At 34.1% G+C, this 14,247-nt stretch overlaps 1 protein-coding gene across 1 annotated transcript; it reads right to left on the reverse strand.

The window, feature by feature from the left end:
• Positions 1–1,795: 1,795 nt before the first annotated feature.
• Positions 1,796–4,029, reverse strand: LOC118063564 (cationic amino acid transporter 8, vacuolar). Its single transcript, XM_035077625.2, has one exon. It carries the CDS (start codon positions 3,803–3,805, stop codon positions 1,991–1,993), a length of 1,815 nt encoding a protein of 604 aa, XP_034933516.1. The 5' UTR covers positions 3,806–4,029; the 3' UTR covers positions 1,796–1,990.
• Positions 4,030–14,247: the final 10,218 nt, after the last annotated feature.

Genomic DNA, 14,247 nt, shown 5'->3' on the forward strand with positions numbered 1-14,247 from the left:
AACAAGTCAAAATATTCACAATCGACTTTTGGTCAGAGCAAGTAATCCTACAAACATCAAAGAATAAACTGAAACAAGCATTTGGAAAGTAAAAACAACATAGAATTCAAGAGATTCAGCTGACAAACATTCTGAAGTCCTTTCTATCGGAAGCCAAAAAGACAACAGATACAGTTTATGGAAGAAAGTCCTTTAAAAACATTCCAGGCCAACATGACAAAAATGATGAAACTATGTTAAACCCAGTTGCCTAAAAGTAATAGCATGAATTCATTCAATGAGATTATCAACAAAATTAATCTAACATGTGCATACAGCTTTAGTAGACTTCAAATTTTATGTAACATGAGCTAGAGACTTTCAATGCAGCTATAGCATTATAATGAAAACAATCCCTTAAAAAAATACCAATGAATGAGGGACCACATCAACCATTTTTTTTTTTCTGATTTTTTTTACTTGCATGAAGAGGATGACTGACAGATAAGAATGGAGATCACTCTGTAAATGTTCAGAACAGATAAGGCATAGAAAAGCTAATTCTTTTTGGTGGCCGTCTACAAGTAGATGTTACTTGATATGGAAGCTCAAGGCTAAGACCTGCATCCTACATTATAGGTCCTCGTTGCATCACAACTAGTATTATTGCAATACAGTAGGCATCCCCAGCTCTCTAGCATCCAAAAGGCAGCAGAGATCATCCTGTGGAACACCTCAGCACTGAGTCTAGAATCAATGGCTAAATTCAAGCATAGATCCCAGTACATGTGATAAAACAGATGTCAAATGACCTACTAAATCTCAAAAAATCACAGAAAGTGAAATTCCCAGCAGCATAATACAGGAGAAAAGGAGACAATATACCAGTTCAGGTCTCCTATTAAAAATCACAAAGAATGTGAAATTCCCAGCACAATACAGGAGTGAAAGAGACTACATACCAGTTCAGGTCTCCTATTAAAAATCTTGTAATTTATGAATTTTATTTTCCCCGAATAAAGGTCCAATGTCATCTACACAGGGTTTTACCATCTAGTAGTAAGGTTCAGTTTGATATGAACAATGTTTATTAATGCAAAGGACAAAGTAAAAGACTCGATACGACCATTTCAATTAATGTCAAGACTGAAGAAGAGTGGCAATGTACTAAAGATCCTATAACATTCCGGATATTATTGCAAAGCATTTCAACAGTTCATCTCAAATGGCCTTGGAGATTAAAAGTAGCAAACATTAAAACAGAGATGCTGAATGGGGTGAATTGGGAAAGACCCTTACCAAAAGAATTCCTCTGAATTGAACTTTCAGAAATCAAACCGGAAACCAGTCTATATCTTTGGAAACTTGAACTTTCCAATCAGCAAACACCCATCAGCTAGAGATAACTTGGTTCTGAAGTTGCCCCTTAGAAATTTCAAAAAAAGGAAAGCTCAAGAAACAAGGTCATGTCATTAAACAAGCCACTTGCAGTTTATGAAGCTCCAATCATAAGATTGAGAGATTCTGCCTTCAGGCCACAGATAACTATGCAGAAACCAGAACCACATTTCAAGTTTCCTCTAAAGCCTATGCCCTATTGGTGTACTTTTGCTGAACTTTTTGAGCTGCAAACCACACGTGGTTAATCTTGAGTCTGTATTTGCATAAATGGATGAGCAGATCTGTATTGATGGATTAATGAATACTCAAGGACCCCTGGATTTATGCTGGATTGTACATAAATTAGTTTCAATGAGATGTTTATTAGCATAATTTATTGAATATCAAGTTGCAAGAAAAACAGTCAACGAAGAAATTCAATGAACAATCAATTTATTTGAACATAGTACTTTCCAAACACAAATTTGTCTATGTTCCTGATTCTCTTAAACCATATTGTTTACTTTATAAGATGCTAAATATTCATTAAATATCTGAGCCAATAATATGAACATTATCATCATAGATAACAACATCAATTTGTTAAACATGCAGTAGAAATACATACACCTCATCTACCCTCTTCAGCCTCTGTTTCTTTTGGGTTCTGATGAGCCACATCATAAGTTGCATGGACACCAACCATCAGGTAGTATAATATCATCACCGCACTGCAAATAATGAACCTCAGGAACGCTTGATAATCCAATGATCCAAGTAGAAACACATTCATTGCAATTGACAATGACGGCAACCATGGGACAAGAGGAACACCCCAAACTTTAGGAACACGGTGCTTGTGCAGCAAAGAGATCCCCAAAGTACCTGAACACCAAATAACAGAAGCCACCACATAACCAATCCACCCTCTCACACCTGAATTCCAAAGTGCAGTAACTCCAATTGAAGAACCAACAATAGTGAACAGGGACACAAAAAATGTAACTGAATCATTCTTTGATGTAACATCTTTCACATAATATCGCCTCACAAGCAATGCAACAGCCAATAACATGAAAATAAGTAGCGTACAAATAGAAAATACACTCGATAACACATCCAAACTGGAGAAAAATGCTACAATAGCACTAAGAATAGTTGTTAGAAGAGTAGCATTGATAGGTGTTCCAGTTTTGGGATGAACCCGAGCAAACCAAGGAGGAATCATATGGGATCTCGCTATTTGAGTAGTGTATCTTCCTTGTCCAAGTGATCCAACCATTAAGCTTGTAGTCATTCCCTTGAGTGCACAAATACTCACTAAATACGAGGCCCAATTCATGCCAATTTGAGCAAAAGCAACTGAATACGCAGCATTTGGATCAATCTCTGTATATTTGACCATCCCTGTCAATGCCAAAGCCATCAAGCAATAAACCACAGTGATTATAGACATTGAACCAACCAAGCCAATTGGTATATCCTTTGACGGGTTCTTGGTCTCTTCAGCCATAGTAGCAACCATATCAAACCCAGTGTAGGCCCAATACACAACAGCTGCAGATACAAAAACACCCTCTGCCCCTTTCGGAAAATAGGGTACCAAATTTGAGCTCTTGAAATGAATAAACCCAACAACAATAATAAAAGCAATGATAAAAGCAGTAGCAATAGAGGCAATCCAATTCAAGAAAGAAGTCCTTTTTGTCCCACTCATCGCTATAGAATTAGCCACCAAGAGGACTACAACTGCTAATGGATCTAAAAGATTAAACCCATCAGCGAAAGAGTCAATTTTAATTCTCAAAAAGTCAGGGTTTTTAGAATTAATCATGCTTGCAAAATATGAAGACCAAGACCTCCCTAACCCCGCAGCACCAATAACTGCCTCTAAAAGTATATTCCCAGCAGCAAGATATGCAATAAAATCACCTAACTCAACGCGAAGATAAGAGAAAGAACCTCCAGCAGCAGGAATCTCAACAGCAAACTCAGTGTAACAAAAAACAGAAAGCAAAGCAGAAAACCCTGAGAGTGCATAAGAAAGTACAATAGCTGGACCTGCATTATCACGAGCTTCTTGTCCTGTAATAACAAAGATACCAGAGCCCACAACAGAGCCGAAGCTCATCCACATGAGGTCCCACCAAGTGAGACATTTTTGCATAGGATTTTCACTCTCTCTTCGTAGAGTAACGAGCTCATGGGTTTCAGTTGAACGAGAGAGAAGACGGTCTTTCAAACGAGGGCAGATCTGAAACAGTGCTGTCCTGTAAGAGGACAAATCTTTGAAGGATGGTTCTGGGAAAAAATCTTGCTTGCTACATCTCCAGTAACTCTTTCTTGGCGAGTCTTGAACATCCATTGAAGTTATTGTTGGGTTCGAATTGTTATGGGGATATAGCAATGGCTGGTTTGTTTCTGTTGATGGTAGAATTTGAGTCATAATTATAGTTCAGCGTCAGTAGGAGTTGGAATACAATAGAAAAGGCATCGCCAGTTTCTCTGATAGAGTAGGAGTGTGGTCCGAATGGTTTTTTCTTCGCCTGGCTCGTCGGAATTGGAATTAGAATTGATTTGAGGGAGGTGTGTTGTTTCGTAGTGTGTTTGGTAGAGAAGCCATGGGAAACACGAAAGGCCACCTCGAAGTAAAATCAAAAGCTTATGGAGTTAATTATAAGTTAGCCCCACTAATTTTATAAAACAAATTAATTAATTAGTCTCTTAACCATGCTTAATTCAATATTACTTTATTTCAAAAAAATTATTATTTTCTTTCATATCATTTACTTTGTTTTTCCTTTTTTAAAAAAGAAAAAAAAATTAAAAAATAACATGAATGGACAAAAAATAATTAATTAGTTTTCAAAACTAGATGAACTAATTTATATTTTACTTAAAACTTATGCTAATGAACATTCATGGTACATTATATATATATAAAAAAAACACTCTGAATTTTGCATTAAAAAACTAGGAAAAAGACAACAAAAAATAAAAATTGAGTTGTGTTTGATAGTGACAAGGGATATAAGACACAATAAAATACAAAAAGAAGAATAAAATTATTTTGCCATTGATGTTGATGTGTATTACATGTATTACCATTAAACTTGCAATGTTTTAAATAATAATATAGATTGTTATTTTCACTTTATTTTATAATAAGCATTAATTCTTCTTACTGACTTAAAATAATAAAATTTCTCCAGGCATCCAAACTATGTAAAAAAAAAAAAATGTAAGCGTCTTAAAAAAGCGAATTCATTGCTAAAAAGATAATATAATTATATTATGAATTACTCTATAATTAAATTATTTCTATAAATATATTTAATATTAAATAAATAATTAAATCATTTATATGTTAATTGAAGAAGCAACATCCCAAGACAAAGGCGAACAATCCTAGGTCTGAAACACGTTTCTTTCTTACGCAAGGATAGCTCAGTGTCAACTGCAGCTATTTTGACATTAATTGATGCCATAGGTTATTTTAATTGCTGCATATTAACTGGAAAAATGATTTATGTGTTGCTTAATATCAATTAGTGATGAAAATGGTGAAGCAGCATCGTGTTCATCTGAACCATGATTCATGTTTTCCAGTTCCTATGCAATTCCTCTAGAACGACCTTCTGTTATTGAACTTTCTTCATAATACAAAAAGGTTTTGGACTCATTGTCAATAATTACTGAAAAATGTGATATGTGATGCCTTTTAACGTTATTTACGGCCTACATTCCTATTGGTTCAGAATCAACCATGTCCTTCTGATAGATCCCAACAAATATTAAATTGTTTCTCTCTCTGGGAGAGAAAAGGAGCACAATTTCGATGAACATTTTTCTCATACGTCATTGATAAATTCTGGATGCTTAAATAAGCAAAGCTACGTATAAGAATGCTGAAAATAAAGGGAAATTAGTAGCTGACAACGGGAACTTCCACTACCAGAAAACCAGTGAAAACTAGCGGAATTACTGATAGACTGTTTTCATTGATAATTTTTACCGACGGAAATAATTCAGTCTCTCATTCTATTAATATATACTGACAAAAAATATATGTCAGTGATACAGTCAGTATATATAGACGGATTGTTTCTGTCGGTATATACCGACTGTATCACTGACGGATTATATAGTTTTTTTAAAAGTTGTAACGGTGCGATGATGTGGATTTTTTTCAAATGATTTTACCAATAGAATGACCGAGGTATTCAAACTGAGATCTTCGTATAATGACGTGACACATTCACCGACAGAATCACGAACGCGTATATCGACATAACGTGTACGTTAGTGATTCTATTGGTAAAAACCAATATATACTATGTCGACACTCTCTTTCTCTATTTCCCCTTCTTCTTCCCCATCCCACCTCTCCCCTCCCAAACTACAGCTAACCACCCATCCCACCTCTCCCCCTCTTCTCAACACAAGCTAGCACTCAAGTTTCTTATACTTTTGTACGTGGTCAGAACAATATCCATTCTTGTGGATTTTATTATTTTTTTGTAAGTAAATCTATCATTTTTAGTTTTAACATTTAAATGTGAATTTTATTGTTTTTTTAGTATATGTTTTTTGTTAACGTATGTACTTGTTTGATTGTCATTTGTCAAAGAAACTTGTAGTATGAATGTATAATTTTGTAGTTGTTATAGTTTGTTTTAGATTTTGTCAAATTATATTTGTTTGTAAATTGTTGAAACTTTATTTGAATTACACCGAATTAGATGTGTTGTGATGAAATAAATAATAATTTATTTAACGGGTCCGTTTTAATTTTTATCAATTCTATTAGGAAGTTGTGATTTCCGTAAATTTATATATGTATAAATTTGTATGGACGTTGATAGTTGATAGTTGATAATGAATATTTAACATAAGTGTTTTTTTAGTTTGTTGGATAATGTTGGGGCAAACCAATATTTTTGTTATGTTTATTTATGTAACATAGTTAGTTAATACATATTGTCGTCATAATTTTATAGAGGTTCAATAGAAGTCATGGATGATCGTTCATGAATGTATCAGGACTCACCCCAAGGATTGTAGAGGATGGATTATTGTAACGGGGTTCAGGGTTTTATTAATTTCACAACATCTATCTCGAGGAATTTTACCAATGGCAGTATTAGGTGTTCATGCAAGAAGTGTAAAAATAAAAAGTTTTTGCATCAAGATGTTGTAATGATGCATCTTCTAACCAAAAGGTTCATGGAGGATTACCTATGTTGGTATGCACACGGGTAACTATTTGTTTCCAATAAGAGCATGGTAAAAAAGGTGGTTGGGTCAACTTCTAGTGCTAGCAACATGCATGAAGTTGGAAATGACAACAATAATCCTTACAGGAATATGGTTATGGATGCAATGAGAATGAGTGAAGGTCATGTCAGTAAATGTCCAATCGTAGAAGAAGAACCTAATTCAGATGTAGCAAGGTTTTTTGATATGTTGAAAGATTCTGATGAACCATTATGGAATGGCTACACGAACCACAATAAATTATCGGTCGTAGCACAGGTGTTCACCATCAAGTCAAATCACGAGTTAAGTGAGGCCAGTTATGACAAGATTATCGAATGAGCGAGAAGCATTTTACCTGAAGGGAACAAGCTAAAAGAGAACTTCTATGTTACCAAGTTCATGATAAAACCCTTCGATTTAGGATACCAAAAATTGATATATGCCCTAACTTCTGCATGTTATACTACCTTGAAAATATTGAGCTAACCAAATGCATGACATGTTGGCATTTTCGTTACAAACCCAGAACTGGTAGAGGGAAGACTCTCGTGACATGTAAAAACCTTAGATACTTCTCAATCACACCTAGACTATAAAGGTTATTCATGTCACCAATGACTGCTGAGCATATGATATGACACCAATCACATCATATGTTCCAGCATAAAAAACTTAGATACTTCCTAATCACACCTAGACTAACGAAAACCAATCATTTCTTTAGAGATATATGTTCCAGCAAGTTGAATGTTGATCACATTGAGAGGCTTGAAATGAATATCGTCAAGACAATATGCAAACTTGAGATGGCCTCCATCATTTTTTGACTCAATGGAGCATCTACTCGTACATTTGCCATTTGAGGTAAAAGTTGGAGGACCGGTCCAATTCAGATGGATGTATTCATTCGAGAGGTTAGATATTATAGTTGCTATGTAATTCATAATTAAATGTTTTTATTTTTTATTTTTTTAATTGATAATTTTTTATTAATTATATATGTGCATGTACTTGTTCAATCTTAAAAAAAAGGTTGAGAATAAGGCGCATATTGAGGCATTGTCACATCTCATATCTTGTGATCCGTTGTTTGTTTTATGTGATTGACTCGGATATAATAATATCATCTTGATTTAGTAAAATAAAATATAATACAAAGGATGAGGAGAAATGATTAAATTGATCCTAGAGCTACCTAAATTAGTGCCCTGCGAATGGGTAATCAATATAATTAGTTATTATTAGATAAGATTGGTGTACTGATAGGTGGGAAACTATAGAAATTGATGATAAATGAATTAAAAAGAAAATTGTTAGCGTAATGAAAAATATACTAGATCATCTTAATACATGGGTGTTCCCTCTGTATAGTCACTTAAGTTAATAGAAAGATGGAAGAATTTTCTTTTGGATTGTATATAACAATACTTCTAACTTATATATATAAAGTTATGTAGTATTATTTTGTTAAAGCTTTAAGTAGTAATTTGAAATTTAGAATCTTCATTATGCTAATGTATGAATGCAATTATGATGATTAATTAATGGTTATCTCTTAAATCCTATGATTCTTATTATTTTTATAACTTGATAATTGTGTGAATTTTTATCTTAAAAGTTTGGGGTGTTACAGTTTAAGACTTGGAATGATTGGATTGTGTATGAATAATGAATACAAGACGTATGTACAAATGATTTGTTGATAACCTAGGACCTCCCAATATAGGGGAAACTCTGCCAAAATTTTAGTAGAAATTTCAATAAACTTTGTATGAGTTCAACATAGAAAATAAAGTAAAATGAAATTACTATGTTTTTCTTTTTTCTTTCTTTTTTTTTGTTTGATATGTTGGTTTCGGTAATAGGGATGTTACACTAGAAGTCTCCAGATTAGTTTTAAATTGGCATAACAACTCTTCTCTAGACATGAGACTTTGATCGACTTCATGCTCAAAAGCTAAGTCACTATGATAGATGGGAAGTGGAGGAGGCAACGCTGATTAGTACTTAAAAGTGTATTATCAAGGTTTTTTATCGTCATTTTGCACTTGAAGTATCAATAACTCCTAAACGAAAGCATGTTTTATAATAACAAGTCTGATGCTATAAGATACCTTAATTTATGGTAAATGTTCATCTTAATTGCAAGTCTATCACATAAATCAAAGAATTGATTAATGAATTCAACTACTGAAATTGTGTAGACAAAGAGGGTGAAGCTTAGAAAAGTGTTGATGGTTTAGTCCAAACTAGGACACTGTTTGGTAATTGGGTCATATATGGAGCTGTAAATCTCAGATTTAGGTCTGCTTTATATGGATGGAAAGATAAGACATAGGCCTAAAACTTTCATATGGAGTTTAGGATTTAAAAAGGTCATTTTCAAGTTCAAGTTCGAATTTATCTTGCAGCCCAGATACTATTTAGTGTTCAGCCTATCTCTCGAGTTTTAGAAGTTCAAATGACCTCAATGTTTTTTTTCTAGAAAGCTGAGACAACTTCCTAGAACTTTCATGAGTAAAGTTGGTTCAAATTATGACATTAGCAATGACATTTTGTTTAGACAAGAAGATAAGGATTGTCACCAAGTCAAGATGTGGCCACCCACTCAACAATTATTCATCAAATCAATGGTTTTAAATTTTGGCCTATAAAAGGAGGCATTTTCCATGCATTTAGGCATCTTAGTGTTCAGATCAAGATCATGCTCTTACTCTCTTTCTTTATATTTTTTTTGTAATGCTCAAGTTTTATTTTATATTATATTAATATCTTGTTTATGCTTTTCATTTCCTTTCCTTTATTTATATAATTATGTTCTTATCTTGTTTATTTATATTTCTTTCTTTCATTATGTTTAGCTGAATTTATTATGTTAATGTGAAAAGGTTACACTAATGGTGTAAGAATAAGTATAGTATAAACTTAACATGGACTTTAATGTTTGATATTAACATGTTTTATATTTATTATCTTGCTCACTTTTGATACCTTGCTTGTTAAATGGTTCTTCTAGATTTGTGTTGAACAACCCTTGGTACAACAAATACTTGACACTTTCATAGCTCAACTGTATGGTATAATCGACACCTGTGCTATTCAAGGAACTTGATTTGTTGTTAACATAAGTTATCACCATGAATACCTAATAATATTTCCAAGTATTGCCATTACTCGAATAAGATAATTAATGTAATCATGTTAACAATTTATAATCCAATCAGAACCTCCTTTGTGTGTTGTTTCTAGTTGAGTAATAAGAGTTTATACTATACTTGTTTGAGATACCATTAGTAGATCCTCTAACATTGACATTTGTTTTTATCATTGTTTAATCCTCACATTAATCTTACATCTCAAAGTCTTTATTATTATTATTATTATTATTATTAAACGCCTAGAGTGGGGTCATTCTCCTAGATACATGGTAATCGTATTATACCACAGTTTTGCCCACAGAATGTAGGTGCTCTTTTTTTTTGTGGCCATTGGTGAACAAAGTAGTGGAGATATTGCTTTGCATAATGATTGGCCACTTCTGTTTATCTATCGATTTGTGGATGGTAGGTGAAGCTGAGTTTCAATTTAGTACCTGACATTTGGAAGAATCCTTGCCAAAATTGGCTAATAAAGATAGGGTCCCGATCACTAATGATTGATTTGGGAAGACCATGTAATTTGATAAACCCCTTTAAAAAAATTTCCAGCCATGCCTTTAATAGTAAAAAGATGAGTTAAAGTTAAGAAATGTGCAAATTTACTTAACCCGTCGACAACTACTAAAATTGTACCATTGTCATTGGATGTTGGCAAGCTTTCAATTGTCGTTGAATGTTGGCAAGCCTTTAATGAAGTCAAGAGTGATATCATCCCAGACTTGACAAGGAATGGGCAAATGTTGCAGGAGTCTCGCAGGGGAAAGTGTTTCATACTTCATTTTGTGGTAGACTTCATATCACTTAACATAATCATGGACTACTTGGTACATTTGAGGCCAAAAAAATTATTGAGCTAGACTTTTAAATGTCCATAAGACTTCCGAGTGCCCCCTAATTTTTGTGTCATAAGCATCATATATAAGCTTGGTCCGCAGCACCTCATGAGAAGGAATAACCACTCTTTCTTTGAATAATAAGAGTCTTTGGCGTTATGAGTGATGCCCTTCGGTTTAGGCCTTAGCCTTCTAATCTACTAATTGTATATATGAATCCCCTTCGTATGCTCTTTTAATCTCATCTCACATAGTGATAGAGGGCAAATGTAGATGATGAAGAATGATTTGTGAGGCTTGTGTGAAAAGGTGTTTGTAGCTGAGTTCACACAGCTTGGACGATAAGTAATTTCATAGTTATAGCCTATTAATTTGGCTACCCACTTTTATTGCTTGGTTGTTGTTGCACGTTGCTCCAAAAAATACTTGAAGTCACGCTAGTCAGTTAGGCTGAAAAAATTTCTTCCTAGTAAATAAAGATGCTATAAGCGGAAGGCCTCCACAATTGCAATCATTTCTTTAGCATAGATTGACCAAGATTTTTTTGTAACCCCAATGGCTTGACTCATAAATGCAATAGGCTTGTCTTGCTGTGATAACACTATGCCACTTCTGTCTCTCAAGGCATCGGTTACAATGGTGAAGGAATCATTAAAATTAGACATAGCCAAAATGGAAATGGTGGTCATTGCTTGCTTAAGAGCCAAAAAGGTTGTTTCAGCATCGTCATTCCATCCAAACTTTCCCTTTATGAGTAAATAGGTAAGAGGTCATGTGATGATGCCAGAACTTTGAATGAACTTCATATAATACCTTTTCAAGCCTAAAAAACACGCAACTCAGAAATATTATTAGGTTAGCGTCATACGAGCATAGCTGCAATTATTTTTCATCAACCTTTACTCAAGACGTGATGATATGCCCCAAATACTCTAATTCTTGTTGGTCCAAAACACATTTGTTTATCTTAAAGAAAAAATTATGTTGCCTTAAAATCTCTAGGGTTTGTTCAACAACAATCACATGCTTATCCTAAGTAGTACTATATACGAGAATATCATCGAAGAAAACCAAGAAGAATTTTTTAAGGTAATGTCAAAATATAGATATTCGTAATTTTTATAATGGCCTGAAAAGTAGAGGGTGGCATTGTAAATACCAAAAGACATTAGAAGATATTGTAATGGCCATTATAAATATGGAAAGCAGTCGTAAAGATATTGGAAGATTTACTCTTACTTGATGAGATCCAGCCTATAAATCCAATTTTGTAAAATAAGAGGCACCATATAATTCATCGAGCATGTCGTCCACCATTGGGATAAGAAAATGATCTTTGATGGTGGTGATATTAAATGTGTGGTAGTCCATATAAAATTGCCAACTTCCATCTTTTTTCTTCACTAGCAAAACTGGCAAAAAAAAATAAAAAGAGGTTGGTGCTAAGATGAACTAGCCTAGAATTCAACATCTCTTGAACTTGCTTTTCGATTCAACATCCTCACATTAATCAACTCGGTGCCTTCTTTAAGTGTAATGCAGTGATTTACCTCATGTACAGGTGGTACACATGAGGTTTACTGGAACATGTCCCTATACTTGTGTAGTACCTATAGTAAGTCTAGCTATTTTTCTTCGTTAGCTTCCCTCTATGATGTGGTTTCTGTGGTTGAAGGAAAGCTTACTGCAAACAATACATGGTCTCTTCGGTAGTCTTTTATTATTTCTTGTAATATGATCATCCTCCAGCATTTGTTTATTAGTAATGTCCTCACATATCACATTATCCGTATACCCCTCCAAGAGACTGTTGTAAAACATTTATTACAGTTGAAACAAAGACCTTATGCTTTATTCCTTTGCATTTCCTCCAAAGAAAAACGCTTAATGGATCCCGCAAGTGTAGCAAGAGCTACACAAGTGGCTGGTGGAAGAGTTAATGGAGCTCTCACAGGTGGTAACCTCATGAACTTTCTAATGAAACCACATGTCCTTATTCATGTAGCATCCTACGAAGCCACTGTCACTATTGGTTGGCCTTCTCTTCAAGGTCGTAAGCAGCCATGGGCACCTTTTGGTTTTTTGTCGTGCCCTGGTATTCAAAGAATTGTTCCATACAGTTGGAGCATTCGGTTAGGTTATCCCCTGAAAATCAAGGGAATTTCAACTTCTTCAATTTGGAGGAGATGATCTGTCAACCCCATCTTTATCGTCTTAGTGATGTTTGTCATGGTTGGGATTCTCCTGATTTGTAATCAACATATTCGAAAGTCAATTAAAAGCTTCCTCCAAATGGTGGAGTTTGTCATTCATCCTAAACGCCATTCGTTGAAGTCCTTTTTAAACTACACCAAGCCCAGACTCCAAGTGCTCAATACACTTCTTGTTAGTTCCCATTAGTAATCAAGCTCTGATACTAATAATAGGTCCTGACAAATATTACAAATGCTAATGTAAATTGTTTTTTTTTCCCCTTTGGGTGAGAAAAGTACCAAAATTTGGATGAATATTTTTCTCATACTCCATTGATAAATTCTAGCTGCTTAAATTAGCAAAGCCACATACAAGAACGCCAAAAATAAAAGGAAATTAGTAGCTAACAACTTGAACTTCAAACAGGTAAGAAATAGAGCATAACAAATGGAAATAACATGCAACAGAGGAAAACATGTAAAACTCTCAACTGTGATGTGAAACTCTCAACTGTAAAAGACCCAATCCAATCCTGCGATCTTCTCATCTTCTACTTACCCATGATTGCAATGGTCTTCATTCATGTCCACTCCATCCCAAATATTTAGGATTTGACTTTAGGTCTCTCTTTGAATGAACGACATGACCTTCTAACAATACTGTTTATTTATGTTGCTTGATCAATGAGTTGTGAGTAACTCCTTGTTAAGTGAAAATAGAGAAGAAAGAGGCGATATCATATATATTAAATGATCGTCTAGAATTTCATATCAATTGATAGCATCTTCTCGTCTTTTACTTGCCCATGATTGCAACGGTCTTCATTCATGTCCACTCCATCCTAAATATTTGGGATTTGACTTTAGGTCTCTCTTTGAACGAACGAAATGACCTTCTAACAATACTGTTTATTTATGTTGCTTGATCAATGAGTTATGAGTAACTTCTTGTTAAGTGAAAGTAGAGAAGAAAAAGGCGATATCATAGATATTAAATGATCGTCTAGAATTTCATATCAATTGATAGCAAAAGTGGACAGAATGTGATTTCAAATATTGTTGGAAAAGAACACTGATGCATTCTTTTCTACTTTGGATGCACCTGGAAATAGATGCATCCATATTTTGGGTTACCAAGAAAGCATCAACTTCTGTTTTCAAAACAGAAAAAGAAAAAGAAATGTGTATTGCTTTTGTTTTTTGTTTTTATATGTTCTTTGTGATTGAGTTCGACTGACATATATTGGTACAACTTAAAAGATCAACTCTTGAATTGATCCCTACATCCGTTAGCTTTTATATCAGATTCCCATGCTGCAACCTCTAGCCTCGATAACTACTTTCTCTGTTTTTTTTTTTTTTCAATGTTTGCTCAATACTAATATGCTCTATGTGTTGCAGGACTAACGAGTACTCCAAAAAGTGCCTTGGTTGGTTACAAAGTTG

This window comes from Populus alba, chromosome 1 (assembly GCF_005239225.2).
Source record: "Populus alba chromosome 1, ASM523922v2, whole genome shotgun sequence".
Taxonomy (NCBI): Eukaryota; Viridiplantae; Streptophyta; class Magnoliopsida; order Malpighiales; family Salicaceae; genus Populus; species Populus alba.